General features: G+C 40.7%; 1 protein-coding gene across 1 annotated transcript; it reads left to right on the top strand.

Moving 5' to 3' along the window:
- The first annotated feature begins 1,683 nt into the window (after window positions 1-1,683).
- Window positions 1,684-27,433, top strand: grm2b (glutamate receptor, metabotropic 2b). Its single transcript, XM_088423837.1, has 6 exons — window positions 1,684-2,159; window positions 6,974-7,589; window positions 17,229-18,066; window positions 19,169-20,232; window positions 25,402-25,594; window positions 26,549-27,433. Exons 2-6 carry the CDS (start codon window positions 7,077-7,079, stop codon window positions 26,620-26,622), a joined length of 2,682 nt encoding a protein of 893 aa, XP_088279963.1. The 5' UTR covers window positions 1,684-2,159; window positions 6,974-7,076; the 3' UTR covers window positions 26,623-27,433.

The following is a 27,433-nucleotide window of genomic DNA, read 5'->3' as shown; positions in this document are numbered from 1 at the left end:
TGGAAATATATCACCCATTTTATGCGCAAAGCCAGAACTCACGGGGTTCTTTTCAATAAAATGTTCTGTGTGGCCTCAGTAGACGAAACTCAACTTTTTGATTGATGGTACGTTTGTGGAGCATGAATTATGCGGCAAATCTCAACTGTTTTGAGCTATGTCGGGAGGCGGCCATTTTGTCACTTGCTGTTGACTAAAAATGATGTCACAGTTGCTCAGGGCTGGGCTTGCAAACGTCTCAGGGCCAAACTCAGAAAAAATTAGACTCACTTACAAATTAGACTTTCTGTGGCCACAAATTAGCATTGTGTATATCTTATTGTACATTTTGGCCACGTTCTTAATTTTCTTATGCATGTTATGCATTCTAAAAAGTTGGATTAAAAATAACTCGAATATGGGTCCAAAATGAAACAACCAAATATTTGGATCAATTTGACCTAAGTTCCTGTCAAATATGTCACGTCTCAGCATGGTGGCGAGAGGTGTGTGGGTGTGGACACAAACAGCAGGAGGCTGGTTGTGCTCAAAATTAATATATTAATATGAAAATGACACACACAAAAAGAAAAGTAGGATGGAAACTTTTGTATAGAACAATCCATACGGTTGGCTCAATTGGACCCAAATATTGGGGCTCTCCTTTTTTGACACATAATTGGGCCCAATTGTTTTTAGAGTGTACACTGGGTTGCCTTGTACAAAGCAAATTGTTTTAAACAACCCAGAAAGTTTGCTCAAAATGACCCAAATATTTTTGACACCATTTTTTTTAAACTAGTAACAAATGGAAGTCATTTATTAGGGGAAGTCTGCCCATAAATTTGATTAACAATAATGTATTCTATGCAGCTCCACTAGTGTGAACACAGTATTTTGATGAATATTGAGTTTGTTGCATAATACCGTAATTTATAAGACACACATTTTTTTTTAAAAAAGTGTTTGTGCATCCCATAAACAGTAACTTAAAGATTAGATTTTTTTTCGACACCATTCGATTTTCAATAGAAGAGAGTACACTGAATAAATATCCGAGTCCATCCTTGTTCATACACAAGATTACTAAAATGAAGAGGATCAGTAAAGGTTATGATGTCTCCAGCCGATTCACTGTTTTGTGCAGCACACCACACTTAACCATATCACACACGTGCAAAAAGACATGTCAGAGTGAAAGGCACACAAACGGTGCTATGCCTTTTGAGCTTGAGGGGTGAATGTATGGTGCCTTGCTCAAAGACACATCCAATAAAGCCAGGAAGCAGATGAGCATCTCTGTGGGACATGAACTATATGATACTCTGGTTTCAAAGGCCAAGTCCTTACAAATGACCTCAGTCTGGCCTATTCCATCAAGGGATGTTGCACATGGGAATATGTTGAACAAGAACCCTTATCTTTAGAGTGCATCCGTGCACCACTCAATTAGAGTGTTTGGGTTTTACTGAAATAAAGGTGAATGAAGTCGACAGCTTGAAAGGTCTCTTTTTGTCAGCCTAAATTTTGTTTTAATCAACCAAAGCATGTGTTTAAATACAAAAGGCGGAGCATTTTTCTCGTAATTCTCTTCACAATTGTGTTTTCACTGTGTGTTTTCATGGTTGCGCCTGCTTGCCAAGCTGTAGTTTTGTTTCAAAGCGAGCTGCTCCCAGACTGTCTCGTTCGGCTTTGTTTGGAAGCTGCTGACAGGCGGGAGCGCGCAGCGTGGTCGCGTTGCGCTCAGTGGAGCAGCAGAGGCGCGTCCGTGTTGCACCACTAGAGAGATCTTCAGCTCGCTCTTCTTTTCAACTTCCTTCTGACCACGTCCCGGCGAGGAAAGCTCGTCAAGTTATTTTCAAAACTCGATTTTATTCCTAAATCCAGCTCGGGTTATAATCTCCACAGTGCGCAGTGACAGACTGGTCGCAGTTTTTTTTTTTTTTTGCGCGAGGCGGCCGGACTTGGCTGGCCCACTGCTCTGACGGCTGACAAGTTGAAGACCACGAAGGAGTTTTGCCAGCGCGAGCAAACACTTCAGAACCAAGGACAGATCCAAGAAGCAGCCTGGCACACACGTTCCAAAGAGGACAACATCTGCACGCTGTCTGTGGTCGCACGGAGCGCCTTGCGGTGCGTTCGTGGTCGCCAAGGCAAGCTGCACGCCAATAACGTTTAGGGTAAGACTAAATGCTTGATTTACTTTCCTTTCAATATGTTTTCTTTTCTTATGCGTCAAGAACCTCACCTCTCTGGCGCTCTATCTATCTTTCTCACTTAAAAAAAACGCAGCATCGTGAATGAGAGATAATTCCACATTAACTTTTATAAATACAACCAAAACGTCACAATGTGACTGATTAGTTTAAGAAACAAATTTAAGGACAGTTAAAACAGTTAAAACAACATCCCATTGAGTGTGACGTTTTATATTTCCAATCTTTGCTTAAAAAAACCCCCATGTAAACACATGTAAACACATTTAAACACATAATTCAAGTCCCTGGCGATTTCATTAGGTTCCTACATTTACTTTCTTAAAAAGGGTCTCACAATAATAATAATCATCATCATCATCATCATTATCATCATCATCATCACCATGATCATAAATAAAGTTTTACACCTTTGCATTAGTGTAAATACATTGCATTATCAGTCGAAAATTACTTTAAGAAATTACAGCTTTCAATATAACATCTGAACTATATCCAGGTGTACCTAATCTCGTGGCCAACGCATATGAGATCTTGACAGTGACGGATGTCAAGCGGCTGGAGCTGTCACTGTCACTTTCTGCCGTGCTCTTCCGCACGCAACGTGTTTGTTTGGAGTGAAAATCAGTGCTGGATCCAAACAAGTTACATGGTTAGCCTACAACACTTTTATGCACTGATCTACCAGGCCAATTAAAAACATAATCTGTCAAGTGAATGTGGAGACACACTAGATGAGGAGGAAGGGAGCAGGTTTTCCTTGCTTATTATCTGAGAGCAGGTCGTTAATTTTAAATAGAGGATCCCCTTTGCTTTATTTTAATGCATGGGCATTTGTCTTCGACCATTACATTTATTTGGTTGATGTGCATAATCCCGGGTACTCAATTTCTGTAGTAAGTAATCATCCTGTCAGTGTTTGCTGGTAACACATGCAAGCAATATTTTATTTCATTACATCTCACAGGACAAGTGCCGCGTTAGTCGTTATTACTCTGATTCATACGCACTAAATGAAATGTCAATCCTTGTACATTGGAGGATTGCCGTAAAGTGTGCACATGTTTAGTGTCAGGTGAATCTAATTGTTATGGACAGATGCTTTTGGATGATTTTATTCACTCAACATTCACATCATATCCAAAACAGACAATTAAATCTCATTTACAGCTACTTGCTACAACATTAGGGAGGCTGCATAAGCACAATCTCATGAGAAACAAAAGGTGAGAGTGACGAATTTCTGCTTTTATTGGTTTGAATGGTCAATGTTAAAAATGCATTCATTTAACAATCGCTTATGTTTATTGCTTCTCCTGATTGTCAGAGATTCTTAAGAAACATTGGTGGATTAATCAATCAATCAAATTGTGTTTGTCATTTTAAAGCAGGAATGTCAAGCCCGTTTTTCTTTAATGATGATGTGAATAATGGCCCAAATGAATGTATGATCACCTCATATTACATATTACCTGTATTATTTTTTAACAAGTGAACCTATTTAAAAAAAAAAAAAATCTATTGTTTAGGAATGGGTAGGAAACCGGCCAATTCCTGGCTTAACATTGGCTGCTCTCTTGGAAGAGTTTAAACCATCACAAAATAGAAATGAAAAATTAGGAGAAAAGGAAATGACCACTAATTTCATGAAGTACTTAAAACGATTTAATTGTTTTTTTGAGGTGGAGGGTGAATTTAGTCAATCAAAGGCACTTGTGGTAATAGTACTTTGGATCGTATGGATGACTATTCAACTACTCATACTGTCAAGTTCTATACTCTCTTCTAATTACTGCATTCATATGTTTTAATTATTCTTCTGTACTTATCATTTTCTGCAAATATATATATATATATATATATATATAATTGTGTGTGTCTATGTGTTTCAGTTGTATGTGTGTGTGTGTTTCTGTATGACTGTAGTTGTTAGAACCGTTTTGAGTTTTCTACCTGCATAGTGAGGACATTTTGGACAACTGAGGACACTTAGGCCATTCCTCACTTATTCAGACGTCTGTTTGAGGGTGAAGACTTGCCTTTTTAGTATTGGTTTGAATTGTGTTAGGGTAAGGGTTTGGGTTAGGCAATCATTTCTGATGGTTAAGGTTAGGGTTAGAAGCGAGGAAATGCACGACATCATTGAAGGTCCTCACAAGTATATCCAAAGTATGTCTGTGTGTGTGTGTTGTGACCCTAAAAGTCAGCCGGAATGAAAGACTCAAAATGTTCGTCGCTGTTAATGTGAGTATGAACCTGTTTGCCATGATGGACCCAGACATTGATAAGGTTAGATCCAGTCCAGGGTTTACCCCATTATCTCACCTAAGCTTGCCTCATATCTGATCAATTTTTTCCTGGACTGGAAGACTGCTTGTCCATAGGAATGAACGTGTGAATGAATGGTTGTGCGATGTCCTCATAAGGCTCAATCTCACTCGTGACCTTAATGAGGACACGCGCTATAGAAAATGGATGGATGGGTGTATGCATAACGCGCGTTCGCAGTAGGACTCAAGCACAGGTGGTTCTTGTTATGTTTGACTCCCACTTAACATCTTCACACACACTTCACATTGTTGTGCACACTGTGTGACTGAATGTGCCAATCACAGCATAGCTGAGAGGGAGTCTGCACTGACTCAGACATAACATACTGGCTATATTTGAACAAGACAATAAAAACGGTGTTATCAAGGCAACGTTTATGCTAATGGTGAATGGACAAGTCCTCTCTGACTGCCTCCTCACGTTAGAACTGTCAGAGCACGAACACACTCCGCCGCCACGTCTACATGGACGTCTCTTTAATGGCTTGATTGAAGGCTGATGGGACCATTTGAAGGCTGATCGAGCCCCTGGTTGTCTTTCAAATCGGAAATACGCTTTTTTGATAGTGTGTGTTTCATGTCCTCTATGGCATCCGACTCCATTTGCACTTCTTAGGGCTTTGAGGGACCTCCAACCTCTATTTGGCCTAGTTTACAAAGGCTCGCCTAATTGGCTGTTCCTTATGGCGCCATTAATTCACACGGCGACCTTGCCTTTGCAACCAGAAAGTTACCATCTGCTCCATCACGGAAGAGCAATTACACTTTTTTTTTTTCATGTTGGCCGCGCAAGTGGCACTTTGACCTTGGCTCTATGAGGTCAAATGTGCTCAGCGACACCTCGATTTCTGCTCTCTGCGCTGCACCCCCAGACGTAACTTAGATCACGTCTTCGCACTCTGGGCGAACCTCCTCGCTGGATACAAAGCAGTGCATTCATCAACGCGCCGCTCGAGCTGCCACCCACAACCTGATGTAATATTTATCCTGAGCGGGGGAATGCAGCATTCATTAGACTCTTACCTTCCTGTTGTTTTCCTGTTGGGAATGTCACAGAATATTCTTCAAGCGTATTTCGTGTCGTCACTGACGACAAGTAAGGTGGATTGATGGTCCGCCGTTTTTGTTTCATCCCTTTTTTAGGAAATATCGTAGCATATACGTACCAAAGGTGTGGACACTGAAAAGTTGAGACATAATGGAATATGAATAAATGAACATGTTTGCCACCACTATTACATTAATGCACACTATCCTTCATCGTTAGACATCACAACAACTCAACAAATCAAAAACCGGTATGCTCGCCTCTGTTGAGATCCATATTAGCATACACTGCCCGCTTCCCTGCAGTCCACCCCTCACTTATTTTTTTGAACCCAGCAAGTTACCATGGCAACCCCCCCTTCAATGAGGAGCACCACCATCTATGTGTCATCTCCTCGTAAGCTGGGAAAATCCTCCTCACTTGGGAAATGTCTTGAGTATCTACAGCTTGGATTTCACATCTCATGAGCAAAAAATAAACAATTGCAGGTTTGCCCTATGAACGTGAATATATATATATATATATATATATATATATATATATATATATATATATATATATATATATATATATATATATATATATATATATATATATATATATATATATATATATATATATATATATACTAGTCTGAACACGGTTTTCTGATGAGTATTATGTTTGTGGAATATGAATCAAACATTTCAGGGTGTGGGCAATTAGCAACTTGCTGTCGACTGAAAATGACTTCACGGCTGCTCAGGGTTCAGAAGATAACCAATTTCGGTTGACCTGTTTTCTGAGTTGGGCTGGATGTTTGATGGTTGCAAGCTGAGCTATGATTGGTTGTTTCCTGGGCCATTAAGCACTGTGGTTTTAGACGACAGCAGGTGAAAAGATAGCTTGATTTTGCTGCTAAATTACGCAAACATAATATTAATCCAAAGATCATCTTTAGTCTATTGGGGTTGCATAGCACATTTCATTTTCAAGGAAAGCTTTGGGTTGACTTCTCGTTTAACACTTTGAGTGACGTGAAAGGATGTTAATTGATGTGAATTATGTTTTATTTTTATTTTTTAATAGCAATAGGCAGCCCTGGTTTGAACATTAAAATGGGGAAAAAACTATGGTCGGTCAGAATGCTAGAAATTGGCTTGCGGGTTCTCTCTTCTTCTCTCTTATTTTTAATGACTGGAATAGAAATCAATGACAACCGTAACCATCACACCATTCCAAAAAAGCTTTGTTGACTGTGAATTGCAAAATCGATAAAGCGTTTGACTTTTACTTCTATAAAAAGTGGAAAAAAATGCTTACTTAAATACTTGTTAAAGGTAACAACTGTGTCTCTTTTTCATTTTTAAAATAAATGGTATAACGTTGATGACCATGTTTATTTTTCATTTCATTTCTAGGAAGTGTCAAACATGCTGTGTCCAGTGTCAGGAGACGCTGCCTCTCTGTAAAGCACCACCTCCCTCATCTTGTATAAACTGAGCCCAACAACCTGCTCCCGCCATGCTGAGCGTCAGGCTACCCCTCAGGTTGTCTGCCATTTGGGCGCCTACCTACTTGCCTCTCCACATCCTCCTACTGGGGCTGCTGGTACCAGGGAGCCTTCCCAGCATGTCCAGACTCCCCCCGGCGACCAAGCGTGAGATCCTCATAGATGGCGACTTAGTGATCGGGGGCCTCTTCCCGGTGCACCACAAAGGGGAAGGCACCGAAGACTGTGGAAAAATCAACGAGGAGCGAGGGATCCAAAGACTGGAGGCCATGCTGCTGGCTCTGGACGAGATCAACTCCAGCGATCGCATCCTTCCCGGACTCCAGTTAGGGGCGCATATCCTTGACACCTGCTCAAAGGACACCTACGCTCTGGAGCAGTCCCTCGATTTTGTCCGGGCGTCCCTCACCAAGGTGCACGACCCGGGCTTCATCTGCCCGGACGGGTCCCGACCCATACAGAATGAGGTCCCGCTGGCCATTTCAGGGGTCATCGGTGGCTCTTACAGTGATGTGTCCATCCAGGTAAATGTGCGAATCCATCCATGTCTGAATGGAAGTATGCCGCAGTTCTGTATGAATTAAGGTTTATTCCACACAATCACAAAACAGTGATGGGTAAGTGCCAATACCAGCTTATTGCCCAATAAGGCTTTATTTTAAAGTATCGGGTACTCTTAGAGGCTGCCGATATTAGCCACGAATAAAAAAAAAAAGGTAGATTTTGATGCTCAAATCAAAATGCGAATGCATGGTAGCAATAAATAGCAATCAGAGAGCTAGCTCGTTCACAGTTTCACACAGACAGGACCAGCCGCATAACAAACTCAAAATGATGATATTGTTTGGACAAAATTAGATCCGTAACCTCATTGCTATTCATCCCTCACACAGCCACTGGAAACAAATGTAATTTAGTCTGAATGCAGTTGGGCAGAGGTCAGGTTTTTGCGATTCTAAACGCTGAAAATGTAGTTTTCTATTCCTCAAAATACTACTACCGGTTTTTTCAATAGGGTGTCACCATAAAACCTGAAAGTTTTTAATAAATATCAAAATAATAATACAAAAAAATGCAAAAGAATACAAAAATAAATTCATGCCTCAAGTAGGAAAATAACTAAGTGCCATATTCTTTTTTGCACGACAGTCGACATCTTCTTGTGTGTTGTAGTAAACACACCCTGCACGGCATTGCATTAATAATTGACATAACACCTGAAGTGTTGGTGACTAAATGAGCTCATGAATATGCAGATGTGTTTACGCATGTTAATCAGTGTATTTGCCGCTGTGTATGTACAATATGTGGATTCGTGTGTCTAGTTGACATGAATCAACTTCAGACAGCTCGATTATGAGTATCCGGTATTTTCGAATTATATAACCTTCTACATATTGTTAATTTGCATGGAAATACGGTTGTATATGTGTGCTGGTGTGCCTAGCCTTCATCTATTATTGAAGCCGTTAATTACTTTCATCGCGTTATTTGACGTACGCTGTTGCGATGGGAGTGATACCATTAAGATGGCAGATGAATTTTTTTAACACCTGGAAGAAAAGCAGGCATGTCATAATGACATGACATACATGTCATATATGCATTATATAAAATAGTAGTCACAATCATTGCACTCACATTCCAATGTTATGGAATATTTTTAACACATGATCGATTCTATATGACTTTGTGGCTCCTTTTGACAATTGGTTACATTGAATCTTGTGTTTAAACTCTTCTCAGTCTTTGCTTGTTATTTTTCTGCTTTGCATTAGGAAAAAATATGTTGGATGGCCCCTCATAACCAAATCTATTTGCAGTTCCTTTGCCTCTTCCCTGTGGGAGTATAAAAACATTTTTTGCACTGCAATTGCCAGCACCTCCACACAAAAAGTAATACATGAGAGGAGGAAGTGGTGATTCTTTGAATAAGACTGTGACGCAGCTGCATGTTCAGTCTCCGATCAGTTCTGGGCATGAGTCCAGTATCGCCGTATTGATGCTGAATGATGAGCATATTCATCAGCGTGTCTCCTTAAGAACATTTTAACAACGGGAAGTCTTCGCTGAAAGCCACGGGCACGTTACCCTCCTCCATTCTTTGCCGTGTTTGCCGACGCCTCTGACAAAGGAGCAGCATGTTTTGAGCCACTTCGCTGTCAAAGTGTGAGACCACCCGAGCTCAAAACGAAGTTTGCGCAGTCACTGTCACCGCGCTTAACTTTTTTGATACTAACTCTGAATGAAGCCAGAAAAGTAGCGAGGAGTCTAAACGCTATTAAAAAAATGTGAGAGTAGAAATTTGACTGCCCAGAGCTTACCATGGTGATTGGTCCTATTTTGGTATTTATAAAGGTCAGTACCTTTTGATTCATAACAGTAAGGGTTCTTTTTTTTTTTTTTTTTTTGTAACTCAGCTTTTTTTTTATGTCGTCTTGGTTTGATTAGCGATGGGACTTTTGACCCTTTAAAAGGAGCTGCTCATTCATGCACAATTCACGAAAAAGAGCCATTCTAAAGATTGGCTCTTTTGTGATTTTTCCGTTTATTTTAAAACATCAATGGTTTACTCATAGAATAAACACTGGGATTAGTGATACTTTGCGATTCACGTCATCATTCACAAAAAAAAGAGTCATTCATAAGACCGGCTCTTTGATGGTTTGTCAGTTTATTTAAAACGTCAATGTTTTACTCATAAAATAAACACTGGGATTAGTGATACATTGCAGTTCACGTCATACTTTTTAGGACCTTAGCTGGAGGACATTTACCATGGTGTTTTGAAATATTGCAAATAGTGAGTATGTTAAGCATGTTGCCAAACATTGTTTCATTTTGACATATGAAAAAGCATGAAAAACAAATTCAGTAACTTCTTCTCCTCGCATGGCTTGAGCGTTCTCTGGCAGTTCTTTCTCTCCACCTCTACTCCACCGTCTTGGCTCAGTGTGTCTTTTGTTTGTTGCTCCAGGGTTAAAGACCCACTTAAACCTGTATGGCACTAATATGCTAAGATGATGCGCTTTCCAGAATTGAAGGGTGTGGGCAAGGTGGGGTCGAAGCGGGGAACGGCTCATTACGAAGACCCAAGTACCAGCCTTCACATTGAAGAGCCGTTCAAAAGATTCGAGTTGTCGGTGAACGTCTCATCACTAGAATTGATCATACTTTAAGTGTTTAAGTGATGGGAGATATTCTCAATATTGTATCGATAATACAATACTATGATTGATGATATTGGCTTTAAATGAAACTTTAAATAAACGTTTAAATGATTGTAAATATTATGTACATTAAGCATGTTGAGAATTGTGCCAAAATGCTTCATTTTAACCGTCGCAAAATAAGAATTCATTAACTTGTTATGCTTATGGACTTCTTTCCAAAAATATCAGCTTTACACAGTCTCTAAAGAGGATGAGTACCTGTCAAGAATGATCCTTGTAAACTTATAAGTGTCTATTCCCGCCATCTGTGAGATTTCTCCTTTGGCATGGAGCAAAGCGTCCACCTGTGTGGGAAAATGAAAGCGGATGGAATATGAGCCAGTCTCTCGTGAGCCTGACAAGGATTCTCTCTTAATTAAAGACTTTCATCATCTTTTCTTGTCTTCCTTGTCAAGTTTTACCATAATAAAAAAGAACCCGTTGTGACCATCTGGCGAAGGACGAATTGGTCTTGGATGCTGATGTGCATAATTCAGAGTTCATGACAATCTTCCAGTTCAACTACAACAGTGGAACATCTAGTGTAGGTTCAATGCTTCTTAGTTGTGTAGTTTTGAACTTTGAGCAAAATTTACAGGAGAAAAATAGAGGTCTAATGTTGCACAAAATGTCAACATACTTTATTTTAATAATGAACAGTTTGTTTTAATTTTTGCATTGTAATCCTGCCTACTTCTGAATCCTATCAGCTGCCCGATATCCATTGGTTCCGCTTTTTTGCCCTGTTGTTGGCAAATGAGGGATGGGCATGCCTCACAGTTCAGAGGTCACGGGTTTGATTACGGCTCCAGCTGTGTGGAGTTTGCATGTTCTCCCTGTGCCCACCAGATCTTTTTCTCCAGGCACACCGGTTTCCACGCACATTTTCAAAAACATGCATGGTTGTTCTGGACACTCAAAATATGTGCGTTTGTGAGTGTGAATGGTTGTTTGTCGATGTGTGCCCTGTGATTGGCTGACCACCAGTTAGGGTTAGGGATGTGCTCCAGTAAGTCCACGACTCTAGTGAGGATAACTGGCTAAGAAGATGGATGGATGGATGGATGGATGGATGGATATTTTGCGATGGTTTCAGCAAGGCAAAAACAGGTCAAGAACAGGTCAGTTCTTGAAGTTCAGTTCTTGGTCAGTCTGAAGTGGCCGGGCACCATGACTGTGTACGCAGCAGCTCCGTGGTAAATAAATGACATTTTTGTGTTTGTCTCTTAGTGGTGTAATTTCTTTGTGCATGTTGGTCACAGTAAAACTGATGAAGTTGAGACTAGTATGGGCTGATTGTTTTTCGTTTTGATCCACAGATCATTCACTAGTGCCGTCAGATTATACTGACAGTTTTAATAAATATGATGGAAAAAGAATGAAATAAAAAATGATTTGCAAATTGTCCCTATACAGTAATTGGTTCAATGAATACTGTTACTACCACTATTCATAATAATAATAATGGCAGTCTTTATAATAAACAAATCAAAGCAACTTAGTCTTTGCTGAGAAGACTTTGAAGCTGCTGAATGCCCTTGAATAATTCACGACGCAAAGTAATCAAATGGGAAATCTCATTTTAAGCATTGATCACAACTGTAAAGCATGAAATGCACCATATCTACGTAATATTAAAAATGCAATAGTAACAATACGAGTCTCTCGTGTAAGTTAGCACAAAATGCTCAAGTACAAACCCATTGATTGATTTTCTTTTGTACTTCCCCATCTTCTATGCCTTTTATTATTATATTTCTGCACTCATATGTTTGCACCCAAACTGTATATAGGAGCTTTATTTGCTGAATGCACAGGGTAAAAATAAGAATTGTGTTGACAAAGGTGTTTCATTCAGTTTCAACCATCCTGTCCTTTCACTTTGCCTCAGTCATGTTTGTGCATGAACCTCTTACACAGTCTGTGCAATAGATAGTACAGTAGCTCTATTGCCAATTAGCACATCAAAATGACACCCAGAGTGCACGCCGCTTCATCTTATCTGCCTCTAGAATGTTTTTCCTTTCTCATTAATCACCTTAAAGATTGTGTTGACATGTGCATAGGCCACCAGTACACCAGTACACGCCATGTAGCAATATTTTGTAATGCTTGCAGTTCAAGGCTCTTTATTGAAGATTGCCACATGAGGAATTATGGGTCCAATGGATTTTACTACACCATACAGTTCCTCTATGGTATACTTATTTATCTAACAAAGCATGAGCATTTTTTATGCGCCATTCAGTAAGTGGTTGAACTGGAGAGGGCTGCAGGCCTTCAAGTATCTGTCTGAATGTCATCCGCTGGAGGCTTCCACTTGACACGCACCTCTGGGACATGCAGATGGACTTTCCATGTTGAGATAAGAAAAAAAAAAAAAAATATATATATATATATATGTACACCTGTAGATAGATAGATAGATAGATAGATAGATAGATAGATAGATAGATAGATAGATAGATAGATAGATAGATAGATAGATAGATAGATAGATAGATAGATAGATGGATGGATGGATGGATGGATGGATGGATGGATGGATGGATGGATGGATGGATAGATAGATAGATAGATAGATAGATAGATAGATAGATAGATAGATAGATAGATAGATAGATAGATAGATAGATAGATAGATAGATAGATAGATAGATAGATAGATAGATAGATAGATAGATAGATAGTAAGAACACAGATTCATTTTGTTCAACAACTTGCTTATAAGAAAGTGCAATGACGCCATATAGTTGGAGCATTGCGACTATAACTGATAATCTAATTAGAACATAATACCATAATACTCATGGATGTAGAAACGTAATCCTCCATAACGCATCTTTTGCACTCACTGAGGTGGAAGTTATGACATGGAGCAGCCGGACCAATTTTTCTAGGATGAAGCCACTGAACTGTGAAGATCATCTAATTGGTGACATTCTAGATGTAGTGCCAAATTGAACATGTGAGACTTTAAATAAGAATCTTAGCCAGTCTCACACATAAATTTCATGCAGTCACTTAGCTGCCTGCCTCGTGTATCTTTCATAGATACCTTCTCAAACAATTGAAAAAAGAAAGAAAAAAAAATCAACAAGACGTCTTGGGATTAGGGCTGCACGATTATGGCCAAAATAATAATTTGGTCAATATTAAAATCATGATTATTAATCAGGAGTATTCATCATGTTTGGTCAAACATGTCTTTTCTTTGCCCTTTCTTTTGCTTGATAGTTACAAATAAAAATAAGAAACTAAAACGAATAAATAAAGTAAAAAATAATTTTAAGAAATTCACCCAAGACATGGCAAAAACTTGGAACACAGGGCAACACAGCTAACTTACTTGTTGAGTGTAAACCAATGAAAAAAAAGAAGACTACTTAGAACTGAGCAAATTATTTTCTTTTATGCAAATTTTAATCAATTAGCAGTCAAAATGTCATTTTCGGTCATTTCAAATTGAATGCATTCCAATTTTGGGTCTTACTTGACGGATAGCACTATGTATATGAGGAATTAGTTGGGAAACTCAATGCCATTTCACACTGGTAAATAATATAGTAGGGTCCCTGTGCTACCGATGTCAGAGTTTGGTCCACATTTCCGGCAGTAAATCTAATCCGTTTCCTGTGGGAGTTGGACGCCGCCAAGGCTGCCCTTTGTCACCGATTCTGTTCATTACCTTTATGGACAGAACTTCTAGGTGCAGCTGAAGCGTTGAGGGGGTCCGGTTTGGGAGTCTCAGCATTACATCTGTTATTTTCCGATGATGCGGTGCTGTTGGCTTCTTCGGGCCATGGTCTCCAACTCCTGGCCGAAATGAGTTTCCTCCGCAGGCTGTCCCAGCTCTCCCTTAGAGATATGTTATTTCCCCCCTCAAAACGGTTCCTATATATGTAACTTTAAACTGTAAATGTGCATTTTTAGCCTTTGCTTTATCATATATGAGAATATATGATTCAATTTCCGTGAATCGTGTGTGCGAATTACTACCCCTGCTTTTGGGTTTTTCAGCATGTGCATAGAAAGCTTCTTAGTTTTCAAATCCAACCTGAATGTATATACGTCAGTGGACAATTTCAAATGTATTCACAATCTCGCTGCACAAACGGAAGAAGCACTAGCGGGTGAGTAGCGTGCCTGTCTGAATCCATCACATTGACTCACGTTCAAACCCTCAAGAGCTGGTGCCGTCTCATGTCTTTGGGTTGATGCAGCAGAAGGAGGTCAAATGGGTCATGGGTATGTGCCGATTATGTTTATCACTGTTGATTTCTCCGGCTACACATGTTGATGTGTGTTATAGAAGAAATATTGTGTTATCCAGGAAAATGAAACCAGACCCTTACACGCTCATATGCGAGGTTACTGTCTAGGTAAACAGGTATAGAGAAGTCCTCACCAACCTAAAATCCTTAGCGGGAAACCTCGGTTGAGTTCCAAAACTGCAGCTCGGAACCCCATTTGTGTATTAAAATAGTAGTTGGGAATCCTAATTTGACATTATACTTCAGTACAACAGCTGGGAATCAGAACTGGGCTTTAAAACCCTCACAGGCAACTAAAAGTGTGTTTTAAAACCAGTGCAGGGAGCCTTGACGTTTTCAAATTTTTAGTTGGAAACCTTAAAGGTGCTTTAAAACACAGGCAAAGAAACCCAAACTGCTTTAAAATGACCTTTTTTGCGATAATTTTAATCCATATATGTCTGTTGTGTAAGACTTAAAAAGAAAAAGTTAAATTTGCATGTCTGAAATGTTGCTCAATTGAGTTGGCGTTTGTAATACTACCTACCTACCTACCTATCTACTTTACAATAACAGCCACATTGTTAAAAAATACCTCTTATATTATTCAAAGCTGATGATTGTTGTCTTTGTAAAGGCAGAGTTTCTGACACAGCTTGTGTTTTGCATAATTGAATTGTGCAGGTGCAGCTAATGTTGTGGCCATGAAATACGACAATGCCCATTCTATGATATCACTCCAGTATTGATGGATTTTTTTTTTTTTCCTTTTTGGTCGGAAATGAATAGTGTTATAAAAACACTTAAATCGGGCTTAATCTTAAGAGGGGAAACGATCAGTATTGTACCCATGAGGACATGGTTGTTTGGGAAGCCTCCAGGCTTACAATAAAGCAAGAGGGATCCATAATAAGCGTGTGTGTGCTCAATAATCACCATGGTGTCTCATGAGGATCCAGGGAAAAATACGCTTTTATTCTTTGCGTGTGTGCGTGTGTGTGCATGTGTGTTTTAACTAGTTCTCTGCCTGGTTTGTTTCTGTGTTTTGATTCCACAATATCAGTTATTCAGCACCCTACAAACCATTCCAAGTAAGAAATATGCCGTAAAGGGCCAATTCCACTATGACTACTACTACTAATATTACTAGTAACACATAAAAATAGATCAAACAAGACCCTACATAAATTTAAAAGCAAATACATGTATTCGTTTGGAAGGAGTCTGATGAATATGTATTGAGTGCAAATTAAGGTTTCTAGGGTTTTGCCCTAAGCAACCAATCAGAGGATGGAAAAATGCCAACTATGTGGGCCTAAGGGGCAAATTCGAAATCCAACAGGTCAAAAGAAACAATTCCGAACTATTGTCATGGCACTACATATGAGTTTGAATATCTTATTGGGTGAAAAATTGTACGTCTCAAACACCTACATAAGCAAACTGAGAGCAGTGGAGAAAAAATAAATGCTACGGAATACATGGAAGACTTCTAAATTCAAACAATTTCATGAATTATTGGAATTTAGATTGTAAATGAATGTCAGTGTTTCTTATGGTGTTTATACTATGTTTATACTATAATTATACCATGTTATTTTACACTATTTCTACTATGGTATGTATACAATGTGTTACTGGTCCTGAATTCCAATGGCTGATCAATAACCATGAATTCAATTTTCCAGCTGTGTGTTTTGAAGGCATGCTGATGTTAGACAACACATTTCTCCGCATCGTATCCTGTGTCTGTGGGCCAAATTTGAAGATAGATAGTTCTAAACAATGGGAGGGTTAGACAGATTGACAGATGGATTGGTGAGAGGAATGGAAGCAAAAAGCCTGCAGTAACAGCAGAGAGGCTTAAGAGCATCAAAACAGCCTGATAAAATCCTCCTTGGTAACCATTGCGGGTGTTGGCATTTAGCTACGGATCTTATGGCTGGAGCTGCTGGTGATGACCCAACTGAATGTCAGTGAATGGGGCCATGCATGGCTGGATTGAAGTCAGAGTGAAGATACAGGTAGATGTAAATGTATTTTCAAATATGTTCAAACACACTTGCAAATATGTTCAAACATACTTGTAAACTAAATGTTTACACATATTGTATTTGCAAGCATGTTTTGAACATAAATGTTAAAATATTTGATAGTATGTTTGGACACACTTTCAAATACGTTCGAATGGGCTTGCCAGTCAAAAATATCCACATTTGCAGCTCCACGCTTTTGTAACTATCTGTCAAAAAGCAAAAAAAAACAAAAACAAAAAACAGAACAGGCAGTAAATTCCCGCTGTGTCGTGCGGGCACAGATAAATGGCCTTGAGTTCCATATAAGGAGGCTTTTGCTTGAAATTGTGGAAGCAGAACCCAAAACAGTGACCAGAGGGGCTGAATCCAAATTAATAAATACTAATGCTTCTCTTTCGCACAGATAGGCTGCTCTTTGAGAATCAATGCCCCCCAAGCGGACAATTCCCACAAGAATTTGGCAACACGAATAAATATTTAATACATGCGAGAAGCCACAGACGGGTCATGAAAGCATTCTAGTACAAACTATGTCAACGACTTGCATCTGAAATCGCACGTTGAAAAGTGTTGTAACTGCCATCGTATCGCAACTTATCGTGGCTTTCCCTGAAAAAGTGTTCTGTAGTCACAAGGCTCCTTAATTTTGTTTCTTTGCGAAGGTGGCCAACCTCCTGCGACTCTTCCAGATCCCTCAGATCAGCTACGCCTCCACCAGCGCCAAGCTAAGCGATAAATCCCGTTACGACTACTTTGCCCGCACCGTGCCCGCCGACTTCTACCAGGCTAAAGCCATGGCGGAGATTCTGCGTTATTTCAATTGGACATACGTGTCTACCGTCGCCTCGGAGGGCGACTATGGCGAGACGGGCATCGACGCCTTTCAGCAGGAGGCCCGCTCTCACCAAATCTGCATCGCCACCTCGGCCAAGGTGAGCCGCTCCATGAACCGTCAGGGCTTCGAGAACGTGATCCGCTCCCTGCAGCAGAAGTCGAACGCCAAGGTGGTCATCCTGTTCACCCGCAGCGAGGATGCCAGGGAGCTGCTGGTGGCCGCCGCTCGCATGAAAGTCACCTTCATCTGGGTGGCCAGTGATGGCTGGGGGGCGCAGGAGAGCGTGGTGAGGGGCAGCGAGACGGCAGCGGACGGCGCCTTCACCATCGAGCTGGCCTCTTACCCCATCAGAGAATTTGAAGACTACTTCACTAAACTCAACCCGTACACCAACACCAGGAATCCGTGGTTCAAAGAGTTCTGGGAGCATCGTTTCGGCTGCAGCCTCCACGACCACGGATGCAGCGAGCGCAGTCTCAGAGACGGCACTTTTGAGCAGGAATCCAAGATCATGTTTGTGGTCAACGCTGTCTACGCCATGGCCTACGCGCTGCACAACATGCGGCAAGCCGTGTGCTCCAACACATCCAAGGTGTGTGACGCCATGAAACCAGGCAATGGCAAAAGGTTCTACAAGGAATTCATCCTGAAGACCAAGTTTGAAGGTGAGCTAAGGAAATTCTTATCAACCCGTACAAGAGCCAATTCCTTTTTTTTCTCCCGCAGATCAGAGAGCTGAAATCGGAATTCAGTCTTGATCGTATCATAGCGCAAAAATCTGATTTGCCTGCCAACGTGACCACAGTGTAAACCGACAGCTCCACGGGAGCCAATGAAAGGAGATCATTCTTGATATTTTTCCACATCGACCCAAAGCGCACTTAGGCCTTGGCTCAAATCTAGAGCAAAAGCTCGGAAATGCATAGACTTGACCTAAGAAGACTATTTTTTATTTTTCTGAAAAAAAAAAAGTCTCAGTTCCAAAATGACAGAGATCAGGAGTATTCTATTGCAATTCAGATTGTAAATGGAAAGTCAAGAAAAACATGTCCCTGAGTAATTTGAGCACCTCAGTAAAAAAAAAAAATATATATATATATATATTCGAGGCATTATTTGTAGCCCTGGATACCTGCTTATTAGTGTACATGTCAGAAAAAATATGTGAAGACCCCGTCGGAGCAACAATTGTAAACAAATCATTTAACAAACCACAATGACTCAAAATGGAGGTTTCAACCTGCAAATTTTCTCTTAGACCTTAACCTAGGCAAAAGATTTGTCTAAAATCAAATGACTCAAGAGAGGAAATAGTAGTGGGCTGCTAAGCCATCATCACATTGATGATCAAAAATGGACACAAAGTTGGTCATTTATAATTAAGTGTAAATATGTTGTGTGGTCTTCTGTGTTTATGATTGTATTTCACCAGTCAAAACAATATATTTTCTTTTTTTTTTATCTTAATACTCAATGTTCAATTCACATTTTCTGTAGGCTATCCAAATACCAGAAATGCTGGATAACCGCAGCTCTAGTTGTTACCTTTGAGTACTTCGCAACTGCGATTTCATTTTCACTTGAGAGCAAGTGGCAAATTGGCCACCGCTGAGATGAAATTAAATGGGTGGATTTCGCTGCTGAGTTCATATTCACCAAAGGGAATCTTATTCAAAATTGGCAGGGGTGCACAGAACATATTTTTGATCCTTGACTAAAATTTTCAGTGCGTTACTGAACAACTGATTTTCATTGGTTTCCTCCCAGCTCCGTTTCGACCCGTCGACACAGAGAGCATGGTGCGCTTTGACTCGGTTGGCGACAGCATCAGCCGCTACAACATCTTCCACTACCACAAAGAAGATGGCAAGTTCGTCTACAAAAAGGTGGGCTACTGGGACCAGAACCTGACTCTGAACACCACCCTGATGAGCTGGCGCGGCCTGTTGCCGCCCACCTCCCAGTGTAGCGACCCCTGCAGGAAGAACGAGGTGAAGAGCATGCAGCCCGGGGACGTGTGCTGCTGGATCTGCATCCCCTGCCAGCCCTACCAGTACCTGCAGGATGAGTTCACATGTGCCGACTGCGGTTTTGGCCAGTGGCCCCTGGAAAACCTGACGGGCTGCTACGACCTGCCCGAAGAGTACATCCGCTGGGAGGACGCGTGGGCCATCGGGCCCGTTACCATCTCCTGCCTGGGAATGATGTGCACCCTGTCGGTGGTGGGTCTGTTCTTCAAGCACAACGAGACGCCGGTGGTGAAGGCGAGTGGACGCGAGCTCTCTTACATCCTCCTGCTGGGGGTCCTGATGTGCTACAGCATGACCTTCATCTACATCGCCAAGCCTTCCACCGCCGTATGCACGCTCCGCCGTCTGGGCCTGGGCACGTCCTTCGCTGTGTGCTACTCGGCCCTGCTCACCAAGACCAACCGGATCGCTCGCATCTTCAGCGGCGTGAAGGACGGCGCCCAGCGGCCGCGCTTCATCAGCCCGGCTTCCCAGGTGGCCATATGCGGAGCGCTTATCTCCTGCCAGCTGCTGGTGGCCGTCATCTGGCTGTTGGTGGAGGTGCCCGGCGTGAGGAAGGAGGTGAGCCCGGAGCGGAGAGACGTGGTCACCCTCAAGTGCAACAGCAGGGACTCCAGCATGCTCATGTCGCTCACCTACAACTGCGTCCTCATCCTTCTCTGCACCGTCTACGCCTTCAAGACCAGGAAGTGCCCGGAAAACTTCAACGAGGCCAAGTTCATCGGTTTTACCATGTACACCACCTGCATCATCTGGCTGGCCTTCCAGCCCATCTTCTACGTCACGGCCAGTGACTACAGGGTAACTATCATTCTGTCTGGATGCTAAGGTGCACCTAAGGCACGGGTGTCAAATGCATTTCGTTGTAGGCCAGTCCATGAATTGCTGCCATTTGCATCCTCGGGAAATAAAATTTACAAAATTGTACATTTTTTTAGTTAAAGTGTCTTTCATGTTGTCTTCCATCCATCCATCCATTCATCCATCCGTTTTCTTTGCCACGTGCCCTCACGGGTCATGGGCTGGTTGGTGCTTCTCTCAGCTATCATTGGAAGTCAGGCAGGGTGCACCCTGAACTGGTTTCCAAAATCATGCTACTTAAAATCAGTCTTTACAAGGAAATCTACATTACATTATTAATTTGATGTATTTGATATTTTTAGGCTAACATAAATTGTTGTTGCTATCACCCATCTATCCATCTTGACCATTTAGCTTTACGAGAGTCGAGGAAATGCTCGAGCCTATCCTGCCTGCCTTTGGACAGAAAGCAGGGAAAACTGGTTGCCAGCCAATCACAGGCCACACAGAAACAAACAACCAATTACGCCTAAGAACAATTTAGAGTGTTCAATCAACCTACCAAGCATGTCTTTGGATCGTGTGAACCAGAGTACCTGGAGAGAACACGCAGGCATGGGGAGAGGATGCAAACTCCAAGCTAGAAGGCCAGAGCCCAGAGCAAACCCAAGATCTCTGCAATGTGTGGTGGGCGTGCTAACCTATCAGCCACAATTGGTTTCCCTCAAACACACACACACACACTTACACACATACACACACATTTAATCATACAAAAAAAATGCTTACGCCAAAAATCCCCATCATACCAAAAAAATCACTCACTCACTCACTCACTGTCGCAAAAAACTCCTCCCACTCACACAAAAACGCACATACCTATACAAAATTTTCTATTAATTTCATTCTTTGACATGTCAAAACAAAGCTTTCTTACACAAAAATCTCTCACACGCTAAATAAGACCCTTTTAAGCCATACACATGCCCACACATTTAACTTTGAAAAAAGCTCTTGCTTGGGGCAAAAATCTCCCTCACGTACCAAAAAAAAAATCTCTCACTGGCTCAAAGAAGCTCCACCCACTCACACAAAAAACACATAAATAAAACTTTCTTTGACGTTACAAAAAAACTTTTGTCCATAAAATCTCTTACACACCAAATAAAAACCCTCTCAGACACATACTACTTCTTCGTCTTCTACGTCTTCTTCTTCGACTTTTGGCTTTTTCCCTTCGGGGGTCACCACAGCAAATCAACTGCCGCCATCTAAGCCTGTCTCCTGCATCCTCTTCTCTCTCTCTCACTCTTTCTTCTCTTGCACTAGATCTCTGAACCTTCTCTTTGGTCTTCCACTAGACCTGCTTCCTGGCAATTCCAAAATTCAGCATCCTTATCTCCCAAACCTCCAAAGAGTGCTGTCCCTATTTATTTCTGAGCCTATCCATCTTGGTTCCTCTCAAAGAGAACCTCAGCATCTTGCTCTCTGCTACCTCCAGCACTGCCTCCTGTTTTTTCCTCAATGGCACTGTGTGTAGGCCAGACAACATTGATGGTCTCACCACAGTCCTTTACACCGTTCCTTTCAATTTAACCGAAACTCTTCCATCACACATCACACCCGACACTTTTCTCCACCCGTTCCAGCCTGCCTGCCTGCACATGCTTCTTTCTCTCTTTTCCACACTCTCCATTGCTCTGGACTATTGATCCTAAATACTTAAAGTCCTCCACCTTCTTTATCTCCTCTCCCTGTATCTTCACTCTTCCATTTGGGTCCTTCTCATTCACACACATGTGCTCTGTCTAGCTGCGGCTAACCAATCCTCTCTTTTCCAGGGGCAACCTCCACCACTCTAGCTTCTCCTCCAACTGTAGCCTACTCAGACAACAAATCATAATGTCATCTGCAAACATCATAGTCCCTGGAGATTCTTGTCTAACTTTGTCAGTCTGTCCATCACCAGAGCAAACAAGAAGGGACTCAGAGCTGATGAGCTCTGATGGAGTCCCACCTCCACCTTGAACTCTTCTGTCACACCTACTGCACATCTCACCTCTGCCTTACTGTCCCCATTCATGTCCTGCACTGTCCTAACATACTTCTCTGTCACTCCAGACTTCTTCATACAATACCACAGTTCATCCCTGGGCACCCTGTCATAAGCTTTCTCTAGATCTACAAAGACACCATGCAGCTCCCTCTGACCTTCTCTGTACTTTTCTATCAACATCCTCAAAGCAAATATTGCCTCTGGAGTGCTCTTTTTTTTTAACATTTAACCATACTGCTGCTCGCTATTGCTTACTTCTTAGTCTAGCTTCAACTACTCTTTCCCATAACTTCAATTAATGCCTCATCAACTTTATTCCTCTGTAGTTACCACAACTCTGCACATTTCACTTGTTCTTAAAAATGGGCACCGCATGCGTCTCCTCCATTCCTCAGGCATCTTCTCACTATCCAAGATCCTGTTAAACAACACACTCAGAAACTCCACTGCTACTTCTTCACATCTGCCAAATCAAATATAGATCTTAGACACACACCATGCACACCAAAAACTGTCACACAAAAATGTCTGTCTGTCTCTCTCTCGCTCTTGCTCCCTCTCTCACCCCCCCCCAAAAAAATAAAAACTGGTGGCACCAAAAAGACTCATATCTCAAACAGAATAAAAAAATCTCACTCACACATAAACCACACACAACATCGAACAGCCTATCCTATACATAAAAAGCTCTTATCAAGAGAGAGCGAAATGAGATGTTTTTCTTCCTGTGTGACAACTTTTTTTCTGTAAGTGAGAGTCAAAAAGTGTGAATAAGAAAGCTCAGAAAGGAAACCGATGATTAGCTCTCCGTTTCTCGTCTTAGACACCTGAAGCGTTTGCGTATATGTGTGGTGCATTCTTGCATAATTATCACCTTGACAACAAAGGTGCCACTTTCACTTTATATTTTATCACTCACATAATTATGTATCTTATTAACGGCTCAATCGGTTACCAGTGACTCATAAAAATGACTGAAATTAGTTGCAGCCCAAATCATCAGTAAAATTACAACTGTTTTGCATGGTTGTTATATGTGAATACGATTTTGCTACATTTGCCACGGAGAATCAGGAACAAATTTGCTTAGCTGAGTTGTACAGCTGCACTGGCTTGTACAGATGGCCCTTTCAATATATTTTGATAATCTAATTTAGCCGAAGGACAGGTTCAAAACGTTAGAAACACAATAACAAATAAATTCTTTGTAGGTTTAATGACACATGATAGTTTGAATATGAATTTAATGGCGGACCTTGAGCATAAAATTAGCTGGTTGCTAGCTAGCTAGCAATGACTACACCCCGAAGAGATATTATTCAGATGACACAATTTCTACAGAAGTTTCAGAATGGACCAATGGCATTATGTAACTTCTCACGCCTTTTAGTATTAAACAGCTATATTTATGTGTTTACCATACAGCAAACATGTATAAGCATGATAAAAATGCCGGCAATAGAAGCATCTTTTTATCACTTCGGCGAGGCAATAAATTGATGTTAAATGATTTTGAAGCTTCATTTTCTATAAAGGGGCTTGGCATTTTTTAAAATGACCCGTTATTGTGTAGTTATTTGGAAAAACTTTCAAATTTACAAGAAATTGCTTTGAAGAGGCTTCCAGGAAGAAGAAAATAAGAGACTATTGGCATGCATGCAAAACAAGAGAAGCAAAAGTAACTAGCAGCTTTTACTGAAGTGTTTTGTTTTTTTCCAACCGGCAATATTTGTTCAGGCGGAAGATAAAGCGTGTGAGGCTCCTCTTGCGAATGTTTCGGGGGGTTGGGGTTGCGGGGGGTATATACGCTTCATGCTGTGCATCTGCAAATAGAAGTTCTTGGACTACGGGGCTATCCGGTGGCGTGGGAAGGGATGGCGCTCAGGCACATGACCCCAACAGTCAGCTCATATTAGAGGCTGAAACATGACTAACACGCCCCTGACTGTCCACGATGACGACATATGATTAGCATTCTTCCCCGTATTTGAATTCGGACTTCATGCACTTACTGTACATACATACTTAGGTGTAGTCAGAAAAGGCTTTATAGGTGCTGACTATATTGTTAATACATTGTGCTGTGGGTGCAATTACAACCTCGCTTTGTGTATCAAATTAGTGTAGTACATTTCTTGAGGGTGATCTTTTTACTGCAGGAGCAGTGCCAAATGAAATGCCTGAGTGCAAGGTGTTGAACCAACTCACCCTCAAATGACTGCGGGGTACGACATTGTGATTCAGCCTCTTTACTCTGACATCTGAGCATACAATGACTTTGTTCTTAGAGGAAAAACCAAGGATTGTTTTTACTCCTTCTATTTTCTTTTTTTAATTTATACAGATTATTATAGATCTTTGTACCTATTGAAAGGCCCCATATAAAATATTATCATTAAAATGATAAGTCATAGTAGTTGAAATACATACAATACATTGCTGCTACATTTTATATACATCTATATATATATATAGTCTCTTTTCGCAATATTTTTGTGCAGTATTTTGATCATTTCTAGGTCATTTTCTTCCACGTCATTCTCGCAGTATTTTAGCCAAGGGATGGCACACTCATGATAGTGTGATAACTGCCATGTTGTACTTAAACATGTTCACTAGGGTGAATTTTCAGCTCCCTAGTGTCTTCTTTTTTGCTTCCCTTTGATGCGAAATACCTTTGATGTAAAGGTGATAGGATTGGAAAAAATACTGCACAAGTGTTGCGCAGTAAATAATCACTTTTGAATGAAAAAAATGGCAATAGCTCACTAATAATTTGAAGCTTTGCATGTGTAGCCTGTGTTTAATTGATTTGATTAGCTAGCGGACCAATGAATGGTTGCTATGTGATGATGATGATGGGGGGTGGTAGGAACAGGGATAGTGTATTCAAAGGAGGACATGTTGAATGCATAGTGTGTATCCTTTGTCATCCCATGAGTCCTGGCAGACCACCACCGTGTGCATCTCACTTTGAACTAATGAATTCCTGGTTGCTATGTGATGATGGGGGGATGGTAGGAACAGGGATGGTGTGTTCAAGCGACCTCAAATACAGAAGGACATGTTGAAGGCGGAGTGTTGACCCCCTGTCATCCCATGTGTCCTGACAGGTCCAGACCACCACCATGTGCATCTCTGTCAGTCTGAGCGGCTCTGTAGTTCTGGGCTGCCTGTTTGCTCCCAAGGTCCACATCATTCTGTTCCAGCCTCAGAAGAACGTGGCTTCGCTGCGGGTCACAGCCAACCGCTTCAGTGCCACCGTGTCGGCCTCCGCTTCTGCACCCAGTTCCAGTTATTCCAAAGGTGCACACATCATCGACTCCGTGAAACAGACGTAATATACGCTCGCACGATAAGATATGGACCGCTGCGAACCACAACCACAATGCTTAGCATCATGTTGTGTGCTGAGGTCTTTCAGATAGTGATCATAACCGGACAACATTTAAAAAAAAAAAAAAAAAAAAAGTAGGTTGTTGTTATTTTGTTTTTTTAATCTCTATTAAGTTGGAAGACATCAGATTGCGCTCTTGCATGTGACAGTGGTCCTCCAAGTACCACCTCAAAAAATACTTGAATATCCAATTTGCCACGATATTGCCATGATGTCCAACATTAAAATACAGCATGTAGTAGTCCCAAGTCATAATGTACAAAATGGACCAACAGAGTCCTCAAATACTTCATAAAAATTACTTAAATACGTTCTAATATATTGGTTACGTAAAAAAACATTTCCAAAAATGATATGTATGAATTAAGTAATTACTGAAGCAATAAAGTAATTTTTTTGATCGAAGTAAAGTAAGTTTTGACTTCAGGCACTAAGCAATCGATTACTTATATGGATTTGTATTGATTACTTGCATTAGTATTCAATTAATTTAGCTGATAAATTAAGTAATCAACTCCTTTAGGTGATAAATAATAAAGTGTTTTAGACACTGAAATATCAATATAGTTTATTACTTTTTAATGACTAATTTGGAATTACTTTTTTAATTACAAGTAGTTGGTTAGTTACTCAAGTAAATACCTCGAGTAATGTGTTATTTTAGTAGGCAATTAATAATATCGCTTCAGGTACTTTAGTATTTAATTAATAATTACTAAATAATTACTTAGTAATTATTGATTACCTAGAAAAGTACCTGATTCTTTCTGAGTTCTTTCTTAAGTAGGCCAAAAATGTTCCTTGCCCGATGGCGCATTGTAGCATTGCATGGAATGACATGACATTTTTTGTGACCGTCTCAGGATCCGCCTCCAATTACGTGCCAGCAGTGTGTAACGGTCGCGAGGTGGTGGACTCGACAACTTCTTCTTTGTGAGAGCATCCCGTCACGGGTTCCTAAAGAAGCCAGGTCGCCATGGAGCCCAGCGGGGCTGCAGAAAGACAGTGTGCAGGTTGAGCCCATGTTCCCCCGGCGACCAGTACAAATCGCTCATTAAGCCCTAGTTTGTATAGATTTAAAATACAGGTACAGTACTGTGATTTTTTTTTTTAATTTATGGGTATCTACACTTAGATGTGGACAATGTGTTTTTGTGAGAATTTAGTAGGAATACTTAAAAAAAAAAAAGAAGTTAAGATGCTAAAAGGCCGGAATAATCGGTTCCAGGGTCCAACTTATTGTGACTCCAATGTTGTAACTCAAGTCGTAGGATAAAAAGTTTAGCATTGCAATATTTTAAAGCTTTACTTGCTAATTTAAATTCAAACTGTAATGTTCTTTTAATCAAATTAATCATTATTAAACACAGCATTATAAATAAACCATTATTAAAAAAAAAGACATTTTTCTACCTATTAGAATGAATGCATTTTTTGTACAAAATCCTTCTGGCGAGAAGTGGCTCGTGATTCCTTGCACCGTGCCTTGTTCCAACTCGTCATGTTGTGTGCAGCATTAGTACAATATAGCCGTTCTTATCTTATTGTCCCTCCAGTGCTGTGAATATATCTAATGTTAGAAAATTACGAATGTTTATTTAACTTCGACCGTCTGTAAAAAAAAAAAAAAGTGAACCTTAGTGAGCATAATATGGAAATTAGGCAACTACTGAGGAGAATGTGTTGATGTAGATGTTCTTTTATGTACATTATCTTGTGTAAATAAAACTTTTTTTGTAATATCAGAA

This window comes from Hippichthys cyanospilos, chromosome 9 (genome assembly GCF_059441005.1).
Source record: "Hippichthys cyanospilos isolate Australia breed blue-spotted pipefish chromosome 9, RoL_Hcya_1.0, whole genome shotgun sequence".
NCBI lineage: Eukaryota > Metazoa > Chordata > Actinopteri > Syngnathiformes > Syngnathidae > Hippichthys > Hippichthys cyanospilos.
Note: the sequence above shows the minus strand (reverse complement) of the source record. Positions and strands in the feature narration are given on the sequence as shown.